General features: G+C 38.2%; 1 protein-coding gene across 2 annotated transcripts in view; it reads left to right on the top strand.

Annotated features, from left to right (window-relative positions):
• SLC12A7 (solute carrier family 12 member 7) overlaps positions 1-26,917 on the top strand; it is a 116,739-nt gene extending 89,822 nt beyond the window's left edge. Inside the window, exons 21-25 of one of the 2 annotated variants that reach the window (XM_007424382.4) lie at positions 1,937-2,044; positions 3,438-3,554; positions 9,406-9,587; positions 21,218-21,351; positions 22,523-26,917. In XM_007424382.4, the coding sequence (XP_007424444.2) occupies positions 1,937-2,044; positions 3,438-3,554; positions 9,406-9,587; positions 21,218-21,351; positions 22,523-22,614 (633 nt within the window). In that variant the 3' untranslated portion in view covers positions 22,615-26,917. The remainder of the gene's footprint in view (positions 1-1,936; positions 2,045-3,437; positions 3,555-9,405; positions 9,588-21,217; positions 21,352-22,522) is intronic. The other variant, XM_007424383.4, reaches the window with a different exon arrangement.
• Positions 26,918-27,334: the final 417 nt, after the last annotated feature.

The raw sequence follows: 27,334 nt of genomic DNA, 5'->3' as shown, positions 1-27,334 counted from the left end.
TATTCAGGCAAGGTATGTGCAAAATATGCTATTTGGCTTCCCCAAAGTAAGTAGATCTAAACTTCATTAAAAAACTAAGTTGTGAAAATTTGACAAGTTGATATGCAAACACTTTTTAAGATATAAAATAAAAGTACACTAATTTGGAGATTTTTATGCCAATTTTCACTCTGTTATGGGAGTTCCAAAATAGCTTACAAAATAATTAAACACTTACTGAAAGCATATACCATTTTTATCCATTACATTTTATGATATGAAAGCCCTCGTTAATTTAAAGCAATACTTTTTCCTGAATGACCACTTTAAAAAAGGAATGATATCCTGTGCCAATAGCTCAGCTTAGGTTTCCTAAACTGACTGCCAACTGTTACTATCGAGAGCAAGTACTAAGTAGTAGCTAGGTTGCTGTTCTTAGACCAAGGAGTCCCAATTCCCATTTCTATTTATGAGCCTCCATAGGAAGATCCTGGCTTCTCTCACTTTTCTTTGTCTCAGCATGATATAACTCTTACAGCTTTTATAAGTGTGGGTGTGCGCATGTACCATCCTGAGCTTCTTAAGAAATGCTTGTATTAAAAAGCCTATTTTGTGGGATCAAGTCACAAATATTCTGATGCTCTTCAAAATGGCATACAAACATTTGTTTTATACATAAATCCTCTTTGAAAACATTAACAGGTTTGGATAATGTAATCAATGAATTCATGATACATTTCTAATAAGGGCCTCACTGATTATCATGATGTAATATAGCATGACATACCTTGCATTTTAGTGCCTTTGATGATTTATTAGACTACTGAAAAAACGTTAATATTAAATATAAAATGGGAGCTGTTGTTCAGTTTATAATGTTTGGCTTCAAAAGTTGAAAACAACTTTTTGATGGAGAACTTTTGATGGCCAGGATCCACATATAACCATTTCTGAGTGCCTAGTAGCTGCTTTGAGTAGTGCAATGATTCAGAGTGGGTAGAGTCATGATTTTCTGGGGAGAGGGGTATCTTTATTACCATTTTAAACTATGTTAAGTGTATTTCTGGGCTTGCTCCTATGTATTTGGTGTCCCATAATTATAGGCATCTGTGCCACCAGTTTAATAAAAGAAGGCAAGATGCTTCTTCAAAAGTTTTTTCCTGTTCATGGCAGTTTAAACTGTGGCCCTCCAGACGTTTGTGGAGTACAACTTCCAGCATCCCCACAGCATTTACTGGGGGACCATAGGTTCTCCAGCCCTTTTAAGGTCCAGATAACTATTCTGCATCTAGGCACATCCATTGTGAGACAAGATTTTGTTAAAATGACAAAATGTGCATCATGACATAACTGCACAAGTGGTATCTCTTACATACTTGTGGTCATATCCCAAGTACAGAAGGGTCAGAGTTTGCATCAAAATGCACGTTTGTCATCCTCCCCACAGGATGCCCATGTCTGTATTGCCATCTTTTTTTACAATGTAAAAACATGCTTATGGCAATGGTGCATGCTTTAAAACTGTTATGTATAAATTTGAATCTGATTTGAAACATTTACAGGTGATCCTCACTTAATAGCCACGCATTCGACTGTTTAAACTTATGGTGGCGCTCAACAAGTGGTACTTACAGCGGGTCCTCAAAGTGCCAGCCATTGCAGTGTCTCTGCGGTCATGTGATCACCGTTTGTGAACTTCATTGCTGGCTTCCAACAAGCAAAATCAACGGGGAAGCTGGCAGAAGATCGCAAATGGAAGTGTCGGAATTGCTGTTGCTAAGCAGTGTGGTCACGTGACATCGTGCTTTATGACTGCGTTGCTTAGTTATGGAGATTCTGCTCCCAATTGCTGTCATTAACCGAGGGCTACCTGTACAAATTTTGCCAAAGACTATACTATAAAAGTATAAATTATATTTGAAGTTTTAATATAACTAATACGTACTTGCTTTTACAGTTTGAAAATGATATTTCAGCCTTTACGTATGAGAAGACTCTTCTGATGGAGCAGAGATCTCAGATGCTAAAACAAATGCAGCTCTCAAAGAATGAAAGGGAAAGAGAGGTAATGAATTTTCTTTAGTTTGGCCACAGCGTTTTAGTTAATGAGAACATTACTGCTGAATATTCCCGCAAACAGGGTTAATCTTTTATGAATCATAAGTGTGACGGCAAATCTGTTATTTCAGTGGAGAGGAGCAATTAATCATTCAACATGTAGTTTGGAATGAATGGAAAAGTCTGAGCACAGCTTCTGTCAGGATTTAATTTTGTCTCCTTTTGAATATATTCATTACTCTTTCAGTAATACTAAATTGCTAATGTTTAGAATCTTAGAGTCATTGATTGATAGGTGAAGTAGTATGCTACTGAGAATATCTCAGAGTAGAACTTTATTCTTACATATTTATTCTTTTCAGCCTTTTAAAACAATTTAGTGTCATTATTTCAAAATAAAGTTAATGTGCTGACTTTTCTGTTTCATGTCTTAAAGCTGCCTAACATTGTTTCTCTTGATTAAGACATTTTACAGATTTCAAAAACCTCTACACTCTTGAGGGGAAAGCCATTATTTTAACCTAATTTGTTTTGCAAATTTTTGTACATTTTCAGAATATTGGACTCCAGTCTTTATATTCATGTCATGTCAGTGCAGACTTTACATTCAGGTCAGCAGCTCTGATCCTTTGGATTTTCTCCAACAAGACTGGGATTCTTGTCAGTTATCTCACTGATTCTCTGTTGAAAATTTTAAGAGCAGTCAACTTGACAAAGCTAGCAATGAAAAAAGACTGCCAGTTTTTAATCTAAGAACTGTTTTAAGACATGGACAATTTTGCTTGGTTGCATTCTTTCTCTTCTTTCTCTTCAGAAATATTTAATGTTAAAGTTAAAGCTGTAAAATTCTGTTTTTTTTTATTATATGGAACATTAATCCTATTGATCATATATGAGTTTCATTGTTGTGATGTTTTTATATCTTAAACAGATAGCATCACTGGTTTAAAATACCTTGAGAATATGTTTTGGTTTTTGGCTTTCCCTTTATGAGATCACACTGATCTCATTAGTGAACTGGAGCCTAAAATGAAAATAAAGTACAAAAGAGCTTTGAAACCATAGCTCATCCCTCTTGGTGAAGCTCCAGTATATGATTACTGATCTCTTATACCAAAAAACAGATTTTTTTTCTTTTCATTTTGGAAATCATTCAGTGTTTAGCTATGGTATTGACTCCCTGTAGAAATAATTGGATTGGATTTTATCCCTTCTTGAAAAACTGGGGTAGATATTATGCCCACGAGTAAACATGATAAAGATTATGTTACAGAGCTGAAGGGTATCTATTGTTTAAATGCACTGTGCTTTATTTCTTTTAATTAAATACTGTATTTCATTAGCTAATGTAATATCCTTTTTCTATATGCTGGTTGTGCCTGGTGGCCTTCCTGTCTCAGATTCAGAGCATCACTGACGAATCTCGTGGCTCAGTCAGAAGAAAAAGCCACTCTAGCCCACAGTGTATTGGCCAAGAGATAGACAGTCTGCTACCTAACGATATTCGAGAGGAAGAGGTAGAAGATATCCACCTAGTTGTTTCTCCCTTCCCATTACAACACTTCTAGTGCCTCTCTAAATCATAACTGTACTAATTATTGCCACTGCCTGTTTTTCTAATTCTTACTAAATTATCATTATAATATTATGTGTACAGAGTGCCCCTCCCACCTATAAAAGCATATTTTTTAATGAAAATGTATACCATTCATTTTCCATGGTTAACTCTTGAATTAATACCGTGGCAATCCTAACTTGATTACTGAAGAACTAAACAAAACATTTATTTCTGAACACCTACATCTGTTTTGATTTGTTCTGGCAACTGCTGATGGACTCCATGAGTTTGTGCTGATGTAAAGGGGGAAATATCTATTTGATGAATCCATTAACTATTAACCCTTATAATATGAAGTATGCTTATTTATTAATGATTTTTTAAAAAGAAATGTACAGTACGACATAAATTGTACGGTACTACATAAACCTTTTGGAATGTATCCTGCATTGCCTTACCTGGACAATACCATATTTGAACAATTAAAGGGAAGTTTAATTAAGATGAAATAAGTGCCCTATTAATAGGATATTGTGCATTTTTCTAGCTTAAGTCATCAAACATCAGAATGTTAACTACTAGTGGATATGAATGTACACTGGGAATTACTTCAGATTACTCTGTTTTTATTTCAATTATTTCAGTTTCTTCTTGGGGCAGAAATTTTTCCTGCCATAGATGGGTATACACAAAAGATCACCAACATAACTGGAACTTGGCAGATAAACCATCTGCTTTAGTTGCCAGTGTACTTCTGAGCCCTATTTAAAGAGCTGAATTAAACATTTAAAACCAGAGTACATAGGAGGAAAAGCGGGAATTTGCATAAATTCCTACATTTCCCATTAGAATTCACATACGTAACCATCTATTTCTTCTTCACTTTTTAAAATTACAAATTTTGAACTTAGAAATTTACCCATAGGTCACTTGATAAGTCTCATCTGAAATCACATGAACTTAAACATATTTTATTGCATGCAGACGGACACTTCTCCTTTTCATCTTTTCTTAGTTTAATAATAGGCATTGGCTATACTTTTTATTTCTGAATTTTAAAGTTCTCATTCAGAAGAAATTTGCTATAGTATAGTCAGTAAAAAAGCGGCACTTCAAGTGTGGGCAAATCCTTAGTTCATAGCAACGTGGAATGTTGTTTCTGTAGTTCACCTTTAGTCGGTTCTGTGTGGATGTTTGTCTGAAAGAATAACAAAATATCTCCAAATTAGGATTTAGTAGATATCATCTTCTTTCCCTTTTTTTTTAATGTATGGTGCTTTAAAAGTCATTGTTTATTTCATGTGAAATATTTTCAGGTCAGTAGTACATGATAGTACTGACTGTACTATGAGCTGATTTACAATTCCTTTTCACCAAAATGTTAAATAATATATTATTATTCAATATTTTGACAATGAAATGATTCCTTACTGTACTTTGCAACATAACTGCGAGGTGCCTGGTTGAAGAAAGCTGTCTTGCTGTAAAAAAAAGAAAGATAGAAAGAAAGAACATTTGTACGCTGTACTGATTCACATATCTGTTTTTGTTATTTCATTAATTCATACTTTTGCCTATTTACTCGTCTTGGATTCCAAGTTGCAGTCTTCAACATGCCAGATGGGACCATACTGACCTATTCCACTACGTGGCTTTGGTCAATTTAGGCTTTCATATCATCCTTGTTAGTAATGCTAACACTTGCAGGATGTGCTGCAGAGAGCTCTTGCTATTTGGTGATACTGTAAATATTCCCTTAGGTGTAGCCTGATCAGGTTGGTGTGGCAGGGAGAAAAGAAAAGAAAGGAATGCCCGCCTTCCTTCCTTCCTTCCTTCCTTCCTTCCTTCCTTCCTTCCTTCCTGCCTGCCTGCCTGCCTGCCTGCCTGCCTGCCTGCCTGCCTGCCTGCCTGCCTGCCTTCCTGCCTGCCTGCCTGCCTGCCTTCCTTCCTTCCTTCCTTCCTTCCTTCCTTCCTTCCTTCCTTCCTTCCTTCCTTCCTTCCTTCCTTCCTTCCATCCATCCATCCATCCATCCATCCATCACCATGACCCATCTCTTTACCTCTTTCTGCTACTGTGTGTCTGTTTCCCATACACTCTTGCTTAATTCTAAGTTTGGGATTATCAAAAAGGCTTTTAAAGATCTTCAAAAATAATTTTTGACCTTTGAAAGGCATACATTTGACATCCAAATTGTACTAAAGTTTATTTTAAAATGTCCACCTTTAATATAATATAGTCAGATTTTAAAATGCGCATGATATTATGAAGCAAAGTAGTGCCATCTAGAGGAAGAGCCAGTGATGAAGAGGGATTGACTGCACTCCTTTGTTCAAACAAAGAATAGAAACATAGAATAAGAAGTGTAGAGTTAATTCTGGTCCTAGTTTCTGTGGCTGTGGAGAACAGTTATTAGCCATTTTACTGTGGCTTCCCTTTATCTACCTGAACCTAAGTCATCTTTTCTTCAGACTGAAAATCCTAAATTCCTTCACCCTACAGATTTGTTGATTTTCATATCCAAACTCCATTCAGCTCAATGCAGAATTGTGGCTAGCAGTCCAAACTTTTTAGCACTGGGAAGAAGAAAAATAATAACTCTTCTGTTTTTGAGTCCATTTTTAAATCTATTTTTTTCTTAATGATGCTGTGTATAAGAATAGAATAGAATAGAATAGAATAGAATAGAATAGAATAGAATAGAATAGAATAGAATAGAATAGAATAGAATAGAAATATGAAAGTAATTTTTATGTGGAAATGCCCTTGAAATAAGAGTACAGATTAGTATCCCAAACCTACCACTTCAGCAATTTCTTCTAATGGATGAAAAAGAGGAGGGGAGGAGGGAGCTCCTTTTGTGCACATTCGTATTCTGTGCACAGCATAGACTTACCCTGGATATTAAATGCATTAGAAAAGAAAGCAAACTTTAGAGGAAAGGAAGTGCTAATAAAAAACATGCAAGATCTTAGATATGTGTAAATACTTACAGTAGTACCTCGGTTCACGAACTTAATTTGTTCTGTGACTCTGGTCGCGACCCGAATTGGTCGTGACCGGAATCAAATTTCCCCATAAGGTTCAATGTAAATACAGTTAATCCGTTCTGACCCCTCTGAATTTGGTCGCCAACCGATTTTGGTCGCGTCCCGAATCAAATTTCCCCATAAGGTTCAATGTAATTACGGTTAATCCGTTCTGAACCATATGTTGTTGTTTTTTTAAACCACAAAAATATGACACAAAGTATAGTAGGTCACAAAGGACGTGCTATAGTAGGACACAAAGTATAGTAGGACACAAAGCACAGGGGTCAGTGCTTTCACCGCTCCTATTTAATATCTACATGAAGCCGCTGGGTGAGATCATCCAGCGCCAGGGAGTGAGGTATCATTAGTATGCTGATGATACCCAACTATACATCTCCATCCCAGGTGCCTTAAGTGATGCTGTGACTACCCTTTCGCGGTGCCTGGAGGCTGTGGGGGCCTGGATGGGGGACAACAGGCTTCAGCTGAACCCTGGTAAGACGGAGTGGCTGTGGATACGGGGAGCCTCAAGATCTAGGACTTTGTCATCTTTGGTTCTTGACGGGATTGCACTACCCCAGACAGACCTGGTGTGTAATTTGGGGGTTCTCCTGGACTCACTCACCTCCTCGAAGAGCAGGTGGCAGTCGTGGCCAGGAGGGCCTTTGCACGACTTCGTGTCGTGCGGCAGTTACGCCCCTTCCTGGATCAGGGGGACCTCGGCACGGTCACTCACGCCCTGGTCACCTCTGGGTTGGACTACTGTAATGCGCTCTACATGGGGCTGCCCTTGAGTATCCGGAAGCTACAGCTGGTGCAGAATGCGGCGGCGCGGACAGTTCTTAATGCCCCTAGGAGGGCACATATAACACCGCTGTTGCGCGAGCTGCATTGGTTACCAGTTTGTTTCCGGGTCCAATTCAAGGTGTTGATCATCACCTTTAAAGCCCTTCATGGCCCGGGACCAGGTTATCTGAGGAACCGCCTCGCCCTGGTTACTTCAGCCCGTCCCACTCGGTCCAGCAGAAGGGGGCAGGTTGCAGACCCCACCGGTCAGGGAATTTCGATTGGTGGGGTCTAGGCAGAGAGCCTTTTCTGCTGCAGTGCCTGCCCTATGGAACATCCTGCCTCCTGAGGTCCGGTGTGCCCCCTCCCTCATGGCCTTCATGAAAGGTATTAAATCCTGGCTTTGCCAGAAGGCCTGGGGGCCAGAGGGGGGCCTGCACCTGTGGAGATGGCTGGTGGGATGATGGGTTGCCCCCCCCAGCATCTTACAGATTTTTATAGGGCCAAAATTAGAGGAGGTTTTTTAGGGTATTTTTAATATGTTTTTAAATTATTTATAGTTTTTAGCCATCTTGGAGAGAATTGTATTTCTTCTTTTTTATTGTGAGCCGCCCAGAGTCACCCGTGGGAGAGATGGGCGGCATACAAGCCAAATAAATAAATAAATAAATAGTACGAAGAGAGAGAGAGCGCTAACCTTGCTCGACACGACTTCTGGCGTGGAGGACAGGAAGGCGGGTGGGGAGGCTGTTATTGCTTGGAAGGAGAGTCCCCCTCCCTTCAGGAAGCCACAACCACGTGTCACGGGAGGGAAAATGGCCGCGGATCCTGTTCATCACCCAATCCAGCGTTCGCGAACGGAGGCAAAATTTTGCGAACGGAGCTGTTCGTGACCCGAATTGGTCGTGAACAGAAGCGTTTGTGACCCGAGGTACCACTGTATCTGTAAATATAAATAATTACAAAATGTAATTTTAATTTAGGATAAATACTGATTTATAATTGGTTATTATTTAAGGTTTTTTAATTAACAGAATACAAAAAACAAGAGTACACTAATTGTAAAAAAAATAGAGAAAAAAGCTAAAAAAAATACACACATACAAAACATATATTTACAGACACATATCAATAAATTGAGGCCGTGATTTATTACAATCATCCTTGGTTAATCTGTATTAATCAAGTCTTCAAACTGCTGAATAGGCAAAGCCATACGTTTGTGTTTCCGATGCTGAACAGTAAGTCTTTTGATTATAAGTCCATTTTCTTTATCTAGAGGTCAGCTCCCATGTGATTGAAATAGAATATAATTGGTTATTATTGACATTGATATAATTAAAGTTGTTAATATTATTACTGGTTTTTAGAAATTCATGTCAGTTTGATAAAATTAGAATTTTGTGAAAGGGGCTATACACTACTGATACAATAATATTGGCTGTTTGTGTTAATATCATGTGACTATGTTAATGACAGCAACTCATCTGTTCCAATTATTTATGTGGTAGGTTGGAATAGATGTTATCATTTCTGCGGGACAAACCTATAAATTCTTTGGAAAGCATATATGTATATATGCAAATTATTATTTTGTTTTCCCAAAGCTGCTTTTGTGTAAGCTTTTCGCCTGTTTTCTCCAATATTAAAATTCATCATATATGTATACATTTTGCTAAGCCAGCAATATTATTGGATCCTCTGCATCAACATGGAAGGATGAATTCCACATTACACTTAGAGTAACCCATGATACTCATAAATATCATGGGTTATTATTTATAAATATTTATCATCTACAGTTATAAATTATTATATGTATAATTAGCTTTCAATTGGAGAGTCAAGATCTTAAATGGAATGGATCTTATTTCAAGTTAAAATCCACTTTTAAGTCCCAGGCAGTACATGATGATATAGTAGAACTGGCCTCTACCTGGTTTGAGTTTGCTGACATATGCTGATCTTTGCTTGGCTTGCTTATGTTTGGTTAGGCTCAGTTAATCCATGACAGAAACACTGCATCCCATGCAACAGGAATGGTTAAATCACAGACAGCTATTGCTGCCCCAGAAAAAGTACAGATGACCTGGACAAAAGAGAAGCTTGTATCTGAAAAGCATAAAAATAAAGAAGCATGTATGACGAGCTACAAAGATATCTTCAGTATGAAACCGTGAGTAGATACTTAAGGAATAGAAGAAATTATTAAGAATAGATAAGTTCCAGGCTTGTGTACGTTGCTCAATCACATGTTTCAATGCTGAAAATGTAAACTATTCTATTTTCCTTTTTGCTCATGCATCCTTGTCTTTATCCTAAGTTTTCCTTTATTCTGTATGATACTCTTCATGCGCACACATGGGTTATACACTTGCACAGAGCTTCATTTGGAGTCTTTTAGAACCTAGATTTGTGTGGTTGGAGCCTCACCTTCCTCATGTACTATGCAACTAACCAATTTTTTTTAACTATCAGAATGTTAACAGTTTGTCCATATACTTCAGGCATTTGAACACAAGATTGCTTCCCTAATGAGAGTCACAGCCCTTATTGTTCTCCAACTACTGCATCATATAATGGATGTGACTTCAGTTGTCTGTTTTGATTTTCTTCAGATGTCTCCCCTACAGATACACTTACGTTCCTCTTTGGGCATAGATACAAGACAGTTTCTCTCCTGTGTTAAGACGTCCTTCCACAGATGGTTAATTTCAGACAAATTCATCTTTCTTCCCAACATACGTTCTAACCACATCTATGGGTGGGCTGCACACCTCTGAGCTCTCTGCATCCAAGGAACTTGGTCCAGGCATGAAACTTCCCAATCATCAACAAACTTGATACTCTTTATAGGCACTCAGAGCCCTCCAAGGCTTTCTCTATAGCCAAATTCTCCAGATTATATTGGAGATTTAAGAAGCAGGCTGGCACAAAGTCCACCCATGGTTTGAATTTTACATTCCAGGCTTGACATTAGTGTGTCCATCACTTCCTCTTTATTCTGGCAATCCATAGGACAGAAAGTAACAATTCTTGCCATCCAGCTTGGCCATATCAGGATGGCCCCAAATGGAAATTGCATCCTTATCCTTATCAAATCTCATTGAGGCAACCCCAAAGTCAGACTTTTTGCTCCACAAGACACAACAGGTTTTTTGCCCAGAAACAGTATTGTCATCCTCTGAAATATTGGAATTTCTCTTGCACTTCAAACAGTAAGTGTGGGTTCTCTCTTTAGTAAAGTTACACCAAGTGTCAGTTGCGTCCTTTTTCCTTTTCTTTCCACAAGATGTACTTTTCTTTTTTAACCCCTTATTAAAGTGTTTCATGAAAGGCCTAGCACACTTCTGACTTCTGCTATTTCTAACCTGGATCCTGTCTCTTCTCTGTATGCCTTAGATCCCAAGGTTTCCCCCACCCACCCAAATTCACCGTCATTCATGGAGTAGCTGTGACATCAGCTTGTGGATCTAGTGAACTGTGTGCCTTAAGAAGAGATCCTTCCTTTTGAAGAAGGAAAGGCAAAGTAGCTTTTCACCCAGATGTTTATTTCTTCTAAAAGCAGATGTGATGGAATGTATCTACAAGGAGGAGAGTGATGTGGGAGGCTCAAGGCTATCAGGAAGGAGGGGGTGCATTCCAGGAGAGAGGAGGAGGCAAGAGGCAGTTGAGTCTGCAACAGGAGCGTGGGAAGCGAAAGAGGTTCAGGATAGCCACTCCCTAGAATCTCACAGGGTATATCCACTAGTTGCTGTAGTATAGATTTAGTTTGGCAAGATTCTGTCTATAAGGTGTAAGCTAATAAAGGAACTGGACTGGACTGGACTGTTTCATTGTTGTTCTTGGGCTGGGCCTGACAGCAGTCTTGATCTTTCACTTAAATCAAGGCATTGTATTGCCTAATATTTTTCTAGCCTCAAACCACTGAAAAAATTGTGTCATTCTCTTGAATGTCTTTCTTGCTCTAATTTTTTGCCTAGATTGTATGACACCATTTTACCAAGACCAGTATTTATTCTTGGCCATCTAAGAAGTCCCATCTAAAGGGCATGATCTGTCCACACAAGATTTCTCCAAATGCATAATAGCATCCATCAGGCTTTGCTATGAGCTGACCAAACTTCTGATCCACACGCAAACAATAACCTTCCTTCAGGTTATTCCCTGACCAAATTGTGCTGGCTAGCTATGTGAGCCTAGCCCTCCATCTTCATCCAACAGTATAAACTGGATCTGCGTTCCACAGAAAGGCAACTTTGGAAGGGTTGTCCTCTCTTCAGTTACTTTATAATGATGAGTTCCTCCTCTAGATAAGAAGGTTCCTATTTACCCATGTGCGTGAATCAATGAGTTCACAATGAAAAACTGATTACAGGTAGTCCCCTGGTTAAGAATGTCTGGTTTAAGGATGACCCATAGTTAAGAACGGAGATCTATTGTAGCAAAATTTGAGTTAAATACACAATGGTTAGAGTTAATTAATACTGCTTATACAGAATTATACAATAATACTGTTCTGGCTTACATACATATTTGACTTAAGGACAGACCTTGGGAACAGCACTCGTTCTTAAACTGGGGACTACCTGTAATTACTTATAATTGTGGTTATTTGAATAGTGAGCTGTGAAGTCACATAGTTCACCTTCCTATCTCAGTTGACCTCACTGTTCCTTTAGGTCTGGGGTGTGGGTCTTAGGAACTAGAGGGATTCAGCAAGAGGCTAAGGCACTTAATCATGTGGCCTATTCATATAATATAAGTTCTAGAAACTTCTGGACATAGCTCTGTGCAGGCTCATAACTTGTGTTGAAGAACTGCAGCTATCGATAAACAATCAGTTCTTCTGAGATCACTGACAATTACTTTTTCCAATTCCTGAATTGCACATACTTTACTACATGTAGACATGGACACTCATACACTTCCAGACATGCTTAATATAATGTCTGTATATACATAAATCTGTATGCTTTTCATGTCTTTGCTTCCTTTTTGAAATATATGGTGTACATGGTATTTAAGATAAAGTAACAATTGTTTGGTGTAATAGTTAAGGTAGTGGCCTAGAAAGCAGGAGACTATGAGTTCCAGGCCTGGATTCACTTAACGACCATGTGATTTGCCTAATGGCCATGATGATTCACTTAACGACTGTCATAAAAAGATTGTAAAATCAGCTCTGATTTGCTTAACAACCTAATCGCTTAGCAACCTAAATTCCAGTCCCTTATTGTGGTCGGATAGCAAGGACTACCTGTAAAAGTAACATAAAACGTTATTGTTTTCCTTAACTTTGATAACACATTATGGTAGCTCATGGAAGTAACATAACCTTTTGAGATTTCAGCATAACCTAAGAAAGTTTTATTTAGTAAAGATAGGGGTCCATATCATTGCTATATTACTATTTGCATAGCAGTACGAGGAACAACTATCTCTCTAACCACCAGATGGTGATGCAAACTAGGTAATAATCACAGAAGGGCAGCACCAACCAAGTGAAACTGCCTGCCTAAAAAAGTAGAAAAAACTTCCTGTGTTTTGCTTGCAGATTGAAAAAGGACACAACATATGCTAACATAAAGTAACAGTTAACTGCTTATATTTCTTCATAAGCATGAATTACTTATTCTGCTTATGAATAATAATAAGTGATGGAAATTGACTTTCTTGAATGTGTAGAGGCTCTCATGTCAATAGCAGCTTACAGCATTGCAACCTGTGTGTGCATATATTTGCATCTGCACATATAGCCTATCGACCTGGGAAAATAATTGTGTATGCCTTTGGAAAGTTAGTGTTGCTTCCTCTCAGAAAATCAGCAACTCTTTCATTTGTCCATTTGAAAATGCACAAATACAACTTACAACAAAAAAGCAAGCAGTTTAATTTTAGAAATAATTATATACCCAAATACTTCATTATTGTGATAAAACTTTGACCCAAAGACTGCTCTTTTACCTTTAATTGATGCAGGTGAAAATAAATAGTTTGGTCAGGTAATAGTTTCTTGAGAAGGAGGAGAAGAAAGCCATGATACATTTTGCCTTGCCCCTACATGCTTCCCTTCTCACTGAGTAAAGCATAGTAACATCTCCTTTCTGAATGCAATATTCATCTTTCTCAGGCATCTGAGAGATGGAGTGGTGCCATTTCAGTTTCAGGGGAAAAAACTCATTGTGGAAGGAATATTTATGATCCAATTTAGGCCAGACGGAAAGCAAATTCCCAGCAAGGGTCAGAGAACCTTTCTTGAACATACAGATTTGGATCCAGATATAATCATACTAGAGTTAATCATGAAAAAAATCTCATTAATTTCAAACTGTCTGCTTTAAGTAAGACCGAGGTAATCCATAGTCAAATTCATATTGTACTTGAAGAGCATTTATGGTTATTTTCTTTACCTAAAGTCCACTGAAAATATAGGTACCCATTAGGAGCTGTCATGTAGCCTGAAACCTGGGAAATTCTCTCTAGATACAAAAAGAATCCACATCCTGAGGAGATGAGTATACTGTTTTGCTGGATCAAGCTTTCAGAAATAAAAAGTGTCTGAAAAAACTTCAAACCTAGCCATATCTAGGTGTAATGAGAGTGTTGAACAGGAGATTACTATAATAATTTGGTTTTTAAAATATAGACAGCATATTGTTTACAAATGATTAAAAACTTGAAGCCTGTTTAATTTGCTATGTTGAAAATATATGCCACTCAGCATCAGTAATACATTACATGTTTGTTTCTTTTCCATGTAGAGAATGGGGAAATCTGTAAGTCAAATTTGCTACAATTTAGGTTGTGTTTCTGTCTGTCTGTGCTTCATTGTTGAACTGTTGGTGCATGTATCCTTCCAACTGGCTTTTTATTACTTGCTTATTGTGTCCATCTATTGTGTTTTAGCATGCAAGTGAGATGGCATAGCATTCTTCTCCTGTTTTTTATTTATTTTATTTTTTAAAAACCACGTCTCTGCTTTTTTTGTCCTCCTTCAGTGTAAATAATATTATAGATCTCATGAAATGAAAATCACTTTTTGCTTATATAAATCAATTGACCTTTTCTTCATCAAAATCCCAGGATGCAATTTTTTAAATTATTATCTCAATAACCAGAGATGCATAATAGTGTTTAGATAAAATAACATGTATTCATTCATAAATACATAACATTATTTGCCAATGACATTGAGAGTATTTTGGGGGGAAAATGTATTTTTATTGTTGTTGAATGGTTTGCTGAGCCATAACATTGTTCATTTTATGGCCACTTAAATTGTGAGAATATAACTGCTGTGTTGCATATCTCCAGACTCCCTCCCATATTTTAAAAAACCAAAAACAGTAGATGATCTTATCAAAATAAGATAATGTGGTAAGATATGTTATTTATCCAGGGATAACATCTGACAGTGGTGCAGATTTTTCTTCTTATTAACTTTCTCCATTTTTCTTTTAAAACACCATTAAAGACACTCTACTGCTTTTTCCCATTTTTTTTGATGGAATGTCTCCTGCATTTTCCCTAAGTGGGTCATCTTTCTTCTCTTTGAAAAATCTTTCCACAGAGCATTGAAGTTTTGTCATGTCCACATCCATCCTTACTTATTGTATGGCATATGACCACATTGGTCCAACAAAGGTGTTCTGGGGGCAGATTTTGTGCCCGTGGATCTGGTTGACTGACTGCATAATATCCAGTTACATGTGTGTGTGGCTCACTTCTTGCATGTATATTCAGCCAAATACATGGAAACCCATGATTTGTTCCATATAGCCTTATCACTAAACTTATGCAAAGGTTCCTTTGCATCTGTTGCTATAAAAGAGCTTATGTTTTGCTCCTACAATTCTGGTTCAGTAATAATTCTTTAAAGGGGAGAAAGGATTGTGTTTGAAGTATAAGCTTTCATATAACGTGACATTAAAGCAGACATAAACATAATCATTCTAAAAGATTAGAGCAAGGTTTTGAATGAAAAAAAATAGCATTCTTCAACTTCTCTATCTTAAGCCCAATTAATTAATTAATTCCAAAAGGGAAAACTATCCTTGAAATTGTTTATAGTTTACTAGTTAGACTTATCTTAACTTCATGAAAAATTCTCAGGCTACCATTTGACTATTGCATATATTTTAATTGGAACTAAAAATAAAAATGATAACCCAGCCAGGCATTGAGAAATGTAAGTTGGTAAGTAAATTTGTTTATTTATTTATTTAAAAGGATTTCTGAGGCTGCCCCACTCCCACTTTGTGACTCTAGGTGAAGTACATAAAAAACGATGAAAAAAATTGATACAATACAACACCAATAATAAAACACGATCAACATATGCCCACCCTTAGCAATCTCACAATATAGGCAGAAAAAACAGGGGATAGGGGTCTTGCAAATAACCTGACCATGTGCCATGTAGGGCTTTATAGGTGATAACAGGCACCTTGCGTTGCACCTGAGTGCCTACTGGGAGCACGTACAGCTCACTGAGTATGTCACATGGGCAGGTAGAGGTGCTCATACACGTACCAGTGGCCAGTTGCAGCTTCCAGATTATCTTCAGGGGCATCCCCACGTAGAGCACATTGTACAAATCCAATCTGGAAGTGATTCAGTCGTGAGTGACCATGAGTCGTGCCTCGTAGTCCAGAAACAGATGCAGCTGGTGCATAATGTGGAGTTGTGTGAAGGCCTTCCTGATCACAGCTACCAGCTGCTCCTGGACAGCAACTGTGAGTCCAGGAGTACCTCCAAATCACACACCTGCTCCAAGTGAGGGGATGTAGCCCCACCCAGAACCAGAAGTGGAAAATGCCTAGATCCTAGGCATTTTGATTCTGGAGGACTCCAAATGCACAGCCACTCAGTCTTGCTATGGTTAAGTCAAAGCCAATTCTTTCCCACCCAAATCCCAACAGTCTCCAGACACTGACTGAGATCTTGCAGAAAGGTACTGTAAAGGTAGACTGATGTGTTATGAACCAAGATGCTGCAAATTGGCATTGAGAGAAGTAATTTATAGCAGTAGAAGAATAGGAGAATAAAAGCTTAATAATGCCTGCCAAATGCTACTTTAACCCAGCTAAACCTTGAGTTACCATTGATTTCAGATATGTTTGTGTCCAGGCTGAAAACGTTGCTTTAAAATATTGCTATGGTAGACAATCTGATGTTCATTGCAGGTCATTTGTGATAGATACCACACTCTTAGTGGTCAGAATTTACCAGAATTCAGACAGGCTAGATATATACAAAACGTTCTGAGGCCAAAATACTGAGTTCAGAAAAGCCATTCTGAGTATTCTAGAGGTTTGATCGCATCAGGACAAAATGTCCCATACTTGTTGCTCAAGACAAAATGAGATGGTTTTTAAGAAACTTACGTTAACATATTTGCTTGTTTTCTAAATCATGAGTGGCGTATTTAAAAATGGTTCTAGTGTCATCCAGTGTGGTGGTGGTGGTGGTGATATTCTGCAGATAATAAATAATTTGCAAATAATGCAAAAAGAAAAACTCTGATCTACTAGAGGATCTGCTGGTTTGATGGGGATGCAGTTCATGCTTTCATAGGTTCGCTTGAAAGTGAATCCCTGGGCTCTGTGTTCCTATGGTGCTTCAAAAAGTGTGCATCATTCAAAATGTTTTGAGTCCTTGTTCCTTTGGAACATCATACACTTGAGGCCTTCCAAGTTTGTTCCCCTGGAATGCAGCCAATTTAAAACATTCTGACAGAATGTCATGAGTAGAGCTGTTTTGAACTGAGCTCAAAGCAATCCCACCCCCCCACACACACATATTTTGTACACCTGTAAGGCAAACACAAAGCATGAACTGTTCTATTATTTTATTCTCAATGAACAATTCACTTTCCTTAGTTATACCAATAGAGGAACACTGGCATATTTCATAAATATGGTGACTACTCTGTTTTTTTTGTAGAAGAATTTTGGAACTGATCCCCCATCCCCATCCCCCAGCTCATCCCAATTTAATTCCTATATCAGTCTAGCCACTCTGTGTATCTGGTGAATTGAGCTGCACCTCGTGACAGCTTTTGCCTTGTAATAACATTTGCTACTCAGAGAAAGTGCTACCAGACTCTTTCTGATTTCCTGCTACACAAGTTAGATTTGAGTTTGAGGTGACCCTTTAAGTATAAAGGAGACTATGAGCGTGCAGTGTAGAAATGTATATGGATTTGTCTTTCCTCAGTAATGTTCTTATTTAGAGCAGTTTAGCAAGCAGGAATAGTGTTCTAACTTTCAGACCACATTGCTTCCCAATTATATGTGGAGGAATCTCTTCAGGCCTTATGTCCACATTGATGGATACATCCTGTATGTAAGAAATCTAAAGGTAGATTTTGTTTAGCTTTTAAAAAGCGTGAAATGACTACCATGCCTGGTTTCAGTCATAATGAATTCCAGGTGCTTTCAGCGGATGGTATTACTGTGGCTTGAAAGTGTCCTTAGCTGGGTTGCTGCTCTGACTTACTCCATCTGGTTGGACCAAGCACTTTTTCTTCTGCAGCAACAAGACGGCAGCTACTAGCCAGTTTCTCATTTCTGCCCACTCCAGTAAACAAGGCGCTTGGGGTTTTTTCCCCTTTCCTTGACATGTTTTCCAATGATTGAAGCCCCTGTTCTCAGGCTTTGGAGGAACTACTTCAGCAGTCCTAAAGGCTGCCTGTCCCTCCCACTTACCCCAGGACCTTTGGAGCAGTGGAGGTTCCCTTATGTTTCCCTGGGGTGATTGGGTTATCTGAATCCTGTTGGGGAGCCAAGAGACAGGTGGATCAGAAAAAGGGAAACAGCACTACAGGGGACAGCAGATTTTTTTCCTCTTACAATTGATGGAGCTGCACGTGATTCTTGATGAGCTCTTTCCCTCTGATTCCAGTGCTCCTTTTCCTCACTGAGCACGTAATGGTCACCATTTTGGGGAGACAGCTCACAGAAGTGCTGTATTAATCTGCCTCCTGAAAGCTTCCATCAGCTTTGTCTTCAGAAGTGCCTGGGGTGAAAATGGTAGCATTCCTTAACTGAATTATTTTCTTCATCAGACCAGGAAATTACCTCTAAGAGAAGCAAGCACTGACATACACGAATTGGGGTTGGGGAGGTGCCTTTTCAAGACCTAGGTATGTGTTCCCCAGGCACTGACTCTGATACCTCTGTCACCAGTATCAGAGAAGGAAGATTATTGTGAATTGGTCCCAGTGGGTTCCCTGAAGCAGTACTCACGTGGCATCCTGCACTGAGCAGGTGATGGATCCCTTTTAGCTCTCTGATCTTAATTTTGTTTACTTCTCAATCTATATACCACTCATTTTTGAGCATCTTTGATTATGTACCATGAAGCCATTTCAACTCCTAAAAACCACATAGATTTTCACCATGACGATCTATCCCTAACCAGGTCTTTTAGGTCTTCCAACAGGGCACTCATTGCCACTGTAACTGAGTCCATTCACCTTGCTGCTGGTCATCCTCTTTCCTTTCACTTTTCCCAGCATTGGAGACTTTTCCGGAGATTGAGCAGCTTACAATAATACAGAAGTAAAAATTGAAAGTAAATACTAATGAAGACTTTGGAGAACAGCCACATTTTGACAGATTTTCTGAATATCAACAGGGTTGGTGCTGACCTGAGTTGGGTAGACCACTATTCAAAGAGTGCACAGAAAGGCATCCCCTGCTGGTCTTTAGTGTTGGCAGTTGGGCAAAGATGACTCAAAAGATACTTTCTCTGCTGGAGCTTATTGGATGGGCAGAAGCCGCCCTACAGATAACCATGTCATGAGCCATATAGATTTTAAAGTTGACAATTAGTACCTAATTGCTTCCAGAGGCCACCTGGCAAGCAGTCCATCTCTAACAGAATCATTGTTACTCAGGCAAACCAGGAGGTGCTCTTAATTACTCAAGCTGCTGCATTCTGGACCCATTGTAGCTTCCAAGTAGTCTTCAAGGGCAGCCCCATGTAGAACAACTTACAGTAGTCCAGTCAAGAGGTGACCAAGACACTAGTGGCTGTGAACAGGTCCTGATCCAAGAATGGTCATAACTAGTGCATGAGATGAAGTTGTGCAAAGGCCATCCTAGCCACAGCTAGGTGTGAGTTGATGAGAACCACCAAGATACAAACAGTTCAGTCCAGGAGAAAGTGACCTCATCCAGAAATAAAGGGGCAATATCACTGGTCTTGGTTGGCTTCCAAACCAACATCCACTCATCTAGAGATGAGTCTGGTGTTTGCCATCTAGATCCTCACAGCCTCCAGACCTTTTTGGCCTCCTTTACTGCATAAATAGTCTTGATGTATTAAATTCCTTAGCGTGCTTTCTGCAACTGGCAGGAGGAAGGGATCAACCCATGGTGCCTTTCATTTCTCTGATGTTGGCTTTTTTGCAAGCAGCATTCAGCAAGGCCCTGCAATCCAGACATATAACATAGGTCTTAGTCCTCTCACCTCCTAGGGGCACCTATCTCTGTACACTTGCAGACAAATTCCTGTACAGAACTACCCTCTTGAAGGATACTGTTCACAACACCCTATGCAGGACATAAACATTTTCGTGTTATGTTTCTCTGCTCAATGAATACCAAGTTATTTATCTGGAAAATGTCCTTCCTGGCAGCCAGCCAGATCCTAGAGCTAGTAGCTTTATCAATTAGGGAGGGCCTCTACATGTTGTTTCTAGCCTTTCTTCTGACCATGCTCATGTACAAGGTAACACTATTTTTTGTAGAATTCAAGATTTATGCTGACTCTCATTCTGTACACTGGATATTTTAACCAAAAGCTGGCACAAGTCAAATTATCTCTTTATCTCTTTCCAGTAAGCTTCTATTGGTTTTATTGTAGCCGTGAACCTGCTTAGTTCCCAGCTGCAAGGTCCAGTCTTTTGCTGTCCTGTTATGAGCCCTTCACAATGAGTATGGCCACCTTGATTGCCTTTTTTCCACCAGTGTGTTCAAAGCAGTAACGTGGTCCTCGTTCTTGTCTTTTACAAGACACTGCAAACTTAATTTGCAGGTTTCAGCTGATGCAACCTTCAGCAGGAAAGATTTGCAACAAGTAGTGCTTTGTTCAGTAGCACATTTCAGTAAGGCCTTTCCACTCAGCTGGTACTGCTGTAGTGAGTCCTAGCTAAGAATACCCTCCAGCTACAAAAGGAAACCAATTATTGGAATAACCATGAAGTTCCTTTAAAAAAAAATATTGAATGGATGTTATTCTGGGAATCCTCTAAATCAAAGACCTGTAGGTTTAAGACATAGCAAATTCAAAACAGTTTGAGCTGAACCCCATTGCTTTGAATTTGAAATGTCTTGGGTAAACCATTATGAAAGAGTTTCAAGCTTGAAATCTGCTGATCAAAGTTAACAGGACCCTTAGTGCAGAAACAAAACATGCTGTACTTGTATGGCGTTCAAAGCATTTTTTCCAAATTATTTTTGAACTGTGCGTGGTGCCAGTTGGTTGTGGTACTAAGCTTTTTCAGAAGGCAGGGTAATAATACTTCCATGAACTAGATGGAGACTTCATTTCTAGACAAATGAACTAAACCCAGAGTTTTATCGCTCCATGATTTAATTTTGTACACTATAGGAAACTAAATAAATTTGCTTCAAGGAATTCATCCATCCACACATCCAACTGACTGTCCTTGTTCTACCTCAAATACAGGTTTTTGAGGTGTACCACTGTGAGATGTACCACTGATTAGCAAAGCATTTTATTTGTTAGATTTAAGAATTTTTGGCTGCCACAATGACTTCTTCTTTATCATAGGAATGAGTCAAATGTGCGAAGGATGCATACTGCTGTCAAACTTAATGGAGTTGTGCTGAACAAGTCACAACATGCCCAGCTGGTATTATTGAACATGCCTGGACCTCCTAAGAACAGACATGGGGATGAAAACTGTATCCTTTAAAAAAAACTTTAGGCATATTCAATTTACAAAACAAAAATCAAAAGCAATGGAGGCGAATATGTGTAGCTCAGGGTCGAACTGTGGAGTCCTTGGGGTTCTCTGAGCTTGGTTCTTTTCTTGCAAACGTTTCATTACGGCTAGGTAACATCTTCAGTGCTAAAATGGGATGAGGTTTGCTCTATAGACTCCACAAAAATCAAAAGTCTTCACTGTAACAATTAACATAAACTCTTCTTCTGGAACCTTGTGAAATATTGTGATGTTATGATCAGATGAAAAGTATGAGATTGGAATTGTAAGAAATAACAGACAGGTGAACATTTAAGCAGGGAAAATAAGCTGTTTAATGACAACTTATTATAATTTATAGTCTTCTGAACCTTTTCTTGTTTACTGAACAATTTTAATATATCTCAGAATACAGATGTACTTTCATTTGTGAACTATAAAGGGGATATGAATTTCTTCTCACATTTGTTTATATGAATATAGGAAAGAAAAGCAATGTACAGCGTCTGTAGCGAGTTCCTTTTTTATTTTGCACTGTGTGTACATCTTTAAAAGCAGTGGCTTTTTGATAATTATGGCTAAAGTAATGGGATTTTTTTACTCTATAAATTCCAAAGAGTGTGTATTTTCCCTCTTGTCTTAGGGATATAATCATGTAATATTCCATGACCAGTGCCTTTGTTTTCAAAGGGGTTAAAAGCAAATCGTGACTAGCATCATTGCATATAAAATATTATATCAGATTTTAATACTAATTTGGGAGTCAGGTGGCATACAAGATAGATAGATAGATAGATAGATAGATAGATAGATAGATAGATAGATAGATAGATAGATAGATAGATAGGAATGAGAGTTGGAGCTGATTGTAACCTGTTAAGCATGAGGAGTTGAGCAACATTGTATCTGACCTGGACTTTTTAAATATTGAATTCATCTCCACACACACACCCAGTGAAAATTCTGCTCTCTTTATATGAAACTCAGGTTCATGGTTGGATATAGATTTGAAAGTACTGTCTGTCTCTTGCTGACATATCTCCTGAGGTACACGTTATGCCTTTTTATGTGAAATGATATTGTAAAGTAGTAATATAATTGTCATATAGATTACATGCATTTCTTACGACCTTGACTTCATTCACGCTCAGACATGGAGTTTTTGGAAGTTTTGACAGAAGGCTTGAACAGAGTGCTTTTGGTGCGAGGAGGAGGACGTGAAGTGATCACCATTTATTCCTAATAATTTTACATTAGCAAATGTTGGACTGAACAATTTTGGGCTAGACTCATGTTTCTAGTGTGCAGAATACAACATTTACAGCTGAATCCTATTCTCTCTTCTGTTTATTACATAGATGTCTAACATTTGTCTTTACTGCAGAAATGGGGATGTATATATTTGTATATTGTTAATGTAGAAAATTGGGAGACTTTTTATCCTTCAGATGAAGATGGGGCATTGAGTTTGCTCATAGATCCTATATGCAGAAAAGCTTTTTTGGATAGAGGAACACATATTAGTATTTTTTTCAAAAATAATGAAGGGTTAAATGATGGGTTAAAAAAAACAAAAGCGGGGAGGGGTGTCCAGGAATTGTTTTATAAATGTCATAATTGTCATTTTACTACTGACCTTGCTGAGTCACAGCCATTTTCCCCCATATCACTTCTCCTTGATTCTGTGCTCATATTTGCCTATAAATCGGTGAAATGCCTAGCATTGTATTTTTATGAAAAAGATAGTTTAATAAAAATAATTTAATTTAGCCACCACAACTATTTAACTATTTGAAAGTGGCACCTCTGATTTTATTTATTTACCCTTAAGTTGTTTCACTGAGAAACTACCTTAAAAAGTTCAGTAATAGGTGGAGCAAATCATGATTCCATTCTGTACTATATATTCGCTTGTTGAATAATGTCACGTTTTAGGAGAGAACAGTAAAAGTCTAATAAAATAAAATAACATTTGAAGCTCCAGCAACCAGGTTAGTTGCAATAACTGCATCAGCCATTACATATATATATCAGCTTACTTTGGATAATTCTACTAACCAAGCTGGCAGAAAAGAACAAAAGAAAGCTATTCTGGCCAATACACAGGTGTGCACAGCAGATTTCATTAGGTTATGGAGTAGAAAGCACTCTGAAACCTACACAGTTGATCCACTTAACCAGCCAAAAGGGATTAGCTTCAGCCTGAAAGAGACCCAATCTTGTTTGGGGCTACATTATCTCTCCTGAACCCTTGTCAGGTGAACTACTTAACCAGGCATTAGATGACCCAGTCCCAAGACTCAGAAAGCATCTTCAGAATGGGGCAAGATGAAAGCGTGTGTTGGTGTATTTTCCAATCTGAGCATTAAGTGGATCTAGAGACCCTTGGAGAGTATGGCTGCTGGCATTTAGAACCTTCTCCCATAAGTAGGTACCACACATTTAGAGCTGTATGCTAGAAAGTTCTTTTTTCTTAATTCCTCGAGATTTTTCATCCTACTACATTTTCCTGTTATCTTCACTACTATCTTTCCAAGGACTAAGACGCACATTATTCCTAACCCTCATTTTGTATTAATGTATTTACTGTAATAGTGAACTTTGGTTTGGTGAACATTTTTACGTCAAGGCTTCACTGCAATATGATTACCATTTTCTAAAAGATGAAATGGGGACATACTTTTATATGTCTACTGCACATTAGTGAATTATTAGATGGAAATATCTAAGTTACATTAGCATTCCCACAAATATAACGGTTCATATGTTTTTATCACAGAATTAATGAGAAACTTAACAATAGCTTCATCCACTATAATTTGTTCATTGTTTCCCTTGCTTATTTTTGTAACTGAAAATTGATAGTTGCTGGCCAGTCATTAAGGATAGTCTAATTACTTATTGATTATCCATAATGTATTTCACAGTTAAAGTTATACAGTGCTCCATATAACTCCACAAACATTTAGAAAATTGCCCTTTCAAATGACCTTAATAGGCTGCTTTGAAGTACAGTACATCATTTCAGAATCATGGGGTTTGGCAAGTCACTTTGGAAAGACAAAGGGATTTCAAACTTATATGGAATAAATACTTGCCTGATGTAATAGAAATATGTTCAGAGGCACATGCTAATAGTAGAGCATATGCTTTGCAAGGAGAAAGTCCCAGATTCAATCACCAGAACCTCCAGGTAGAGGTAAGTTTCCCACCTTCCAATATTCCCCACTAAAAAGGAAATATGCTCCTGTTCAATTTTGCAATAGAAGGTATTTGCTTGGATGTGACTGGACTCATTAAAATGTACACTATTTCTTTCCTCTAGACATTTGTTGGCTAGGTCTTCATCATCATTAGTATTACAGTAGGGCTTTTTCCCTTTAAAAAGGAATATAATGTTTGCTTATTTGAAAGGAGTCAAAAGGAACCCTGAGCTGCTGGATACTAATTTGATCCCAGTTCTTCCTCATTCTAGTATCTCATAGCTTGTTATGCTTGTTCCACTAGCAGTGGTTGGATCTTATCTGTTCTGTCACTGCTACATGGAGCTTGTCTCCCTGTGCAATTGACTTCTATCACTACTTGAAGGTTCTTCTAGCTAAGCTGTAATATCAGTGAAAGTACGCTGGAAGGGAAAATGAATCATACCTCTGTAGAGATGTTTTGCTTGGTCAACCCATCTTCTTTTGAGAAGCTTTTAGGAATAATTCCTAAGGATGTAACAGTTGGCCTACAAAGCTGATGGCATTTACTTAGCAATTTCTGAATAGTATGCCATGTTCCAAAAATGGAAAAATACTCAAACTATGTATTAGCATTTCTTCTTCTGGCAATTAGCTGTCAGAAGAAAAAAAAACTATAGTTAGTGACTTATCATAAATCCCCTTATTTAGAGTAGATATGGGTGGCTGAGGGGGGAATCAGATGTTCTTAGATCAATAAGCATTCTGACTGGTGGACCATTGTTTTCATTCTCTAAGCTTTTTCCGCAGGGGACACAGTGGGAGAGAGGTTTTTCAAGTAGGGTCTAACTAATACCCTTCCTCTGAAGTATATCCTTGCACCTGTATCTTTCAGTGATGCTAACTGAATCAAAAGTTGCAGGAGCTCAGACTGAGTTGTAGTTGTAGAATAAATACTTTATCTTCAAAGTATTTTCTGCGATTAAAAGGTGAATGCCTGTATAAAAATAGCTGCTTCAACTGTGCTAGCACGCCTTTGGGTTTAAGGTAATTTATAAATACCAGATTATGAGGCATTAACTCTAAGTGCCAGGATTTGTTTGACAGCCCAGGAGGTCATGCATGATCATAATCCACATCTTTAAGGATATTGCTCTGACTGGAACCTCGGTCTTAGATGACAGCTCCTACATTACACTGTAATTTGCAACCCCAACTGTCTTTAGGATGTTAATTTCCCTCCTGTTCTCATCCCATGAGAGAGCTAAGGTCTCAGTTAAAATTGTTAGTCTTTTACTTTTCTTTGTTGACACATTATATTTCAGATAGATTTTTGCAGAATAAAGCTTTCATGTTCTCACTCTTCAAAGCACACGCAGGCTTCATTTTCTTCTTTGCCTTTTCCTCATTTGTATTATACGCTTCTTAATGTTAGGTTTTACTTGGCGATTCAAATTATTTATACTTTTGTCAGACGAGCCTTCCCTGAACTTCTCTAAAGGCTTTTGAAATAGTTTATTAGAATCTGCAGGTTCTCTTTCTGAGTTTGCTTAATGCTCTATCTTAGTGTAAGACATACTTTTTCTACTTAGACAAAAAAAGAGGCATTCTATTATGAGAAGTTAAGTAGCCTTGTAATTATTGTGATTACTAAGCCAATTAAATGGGAGACCTTGCTCTGTGAAGATTCTGATGTAGAGCAAAGATGACATGCTTCAGTTTGGCCCCATCTCACCCTCCCCTGAGGCCTCTTCTTGGCCTATATCACTGGGGCCCCAAAGCCCATGCAGACAGATAGTGCTATCTCATCAGCTCTTGCTCATCAGCTCAACTCAGATTTAGGGTAGAAAAAAATCTGTCACTTTGAGCTGATTATGTGTTTTAACCTAGGATGTAACACCTTCGTGATAAGAACCAATTCTAGATTACATCCTACTCATAAGGACCAGTTTGCATGATAAATGCAACAATGAAATGAACTCGTATTACATCTAATTACTAAAACTATATCCATTTTAAAGTTGATTCATACAGTAAAAAACGGTCTGATCCATACGCCAACAGCCCTTAGCTTGTGCCAAATGTTTGGGTATCTAGCAAAGGCAACCTTAAAATAGCTGGGAACAATTTTTAAATTGCAGATTGATGTGAAACTGTCTTTGCCCATAGTTAAAAGTTGTTTCTATGCCTCAAAGGAACTGAAAAATAAGGAAATTCATGGCCCAATTACCTTATAGATGTGCCCTATAAGCAGTGACAGCGTCTCTAGAGAAGAACTGATTTATTGCTTAATATGAGAAAATTAATTCCACTCATGCAATATAATTTTAATTTAAAAACAGAATTAAAATGTTCAAAAACCAAGGCTGTATGCTTGCTTTATTTAATTTATTTGAATTTATTAGCCGCCCAACTCTAATGGATTTAGGACTAGCCTTGTACTCTTTAAAAATATTTACTGAACATTTGCATAATTTGTGTGTTCTCCCTTTTCCCTCACTGGTGATATGAAGAACAGTTGCAAAGTGATTCCAAAGGCTCAATGGAGCACGTATTGGGGAGAGGGAGATGCTATAATGGATGCCTGCAGCATTTCAAGCAGCAGCAGAAATAGCCATGTTATATTCTTGAGAGGCCATGTAGGGTTTGCCTGAACTACTATTCCCAAAACCTGCTCTCTTATTTAAATAAAAAACCCAAAGCAGAAGAGAGAAAGAATGCCATGTTTTCAAGTCACCCCCAGCCCTTCTTAGTTTGTGGTTCTCTTCTACTTTGACTCTT

This window comes from Python bivittatus, unplaced genomic scaffold (assembly GCF_059951505.1).
Source record: "Python bivittatus isolate LINGU-HERP-01145 unplaced genomic scaffold, Pbiv_v1 ctg000960_np1212, whole genome shotgun sequence".
Lineage (NCBI taxonomy): Eukaryota > Metazoa > Chordata > Lepidosauria > Squamata > Pythonidae > Python > Python bivittatus.
Note: the sequence above shows the minus strand (reverse complement) of the source record. Positions and strands in the feature narration are given on the sequence as shown.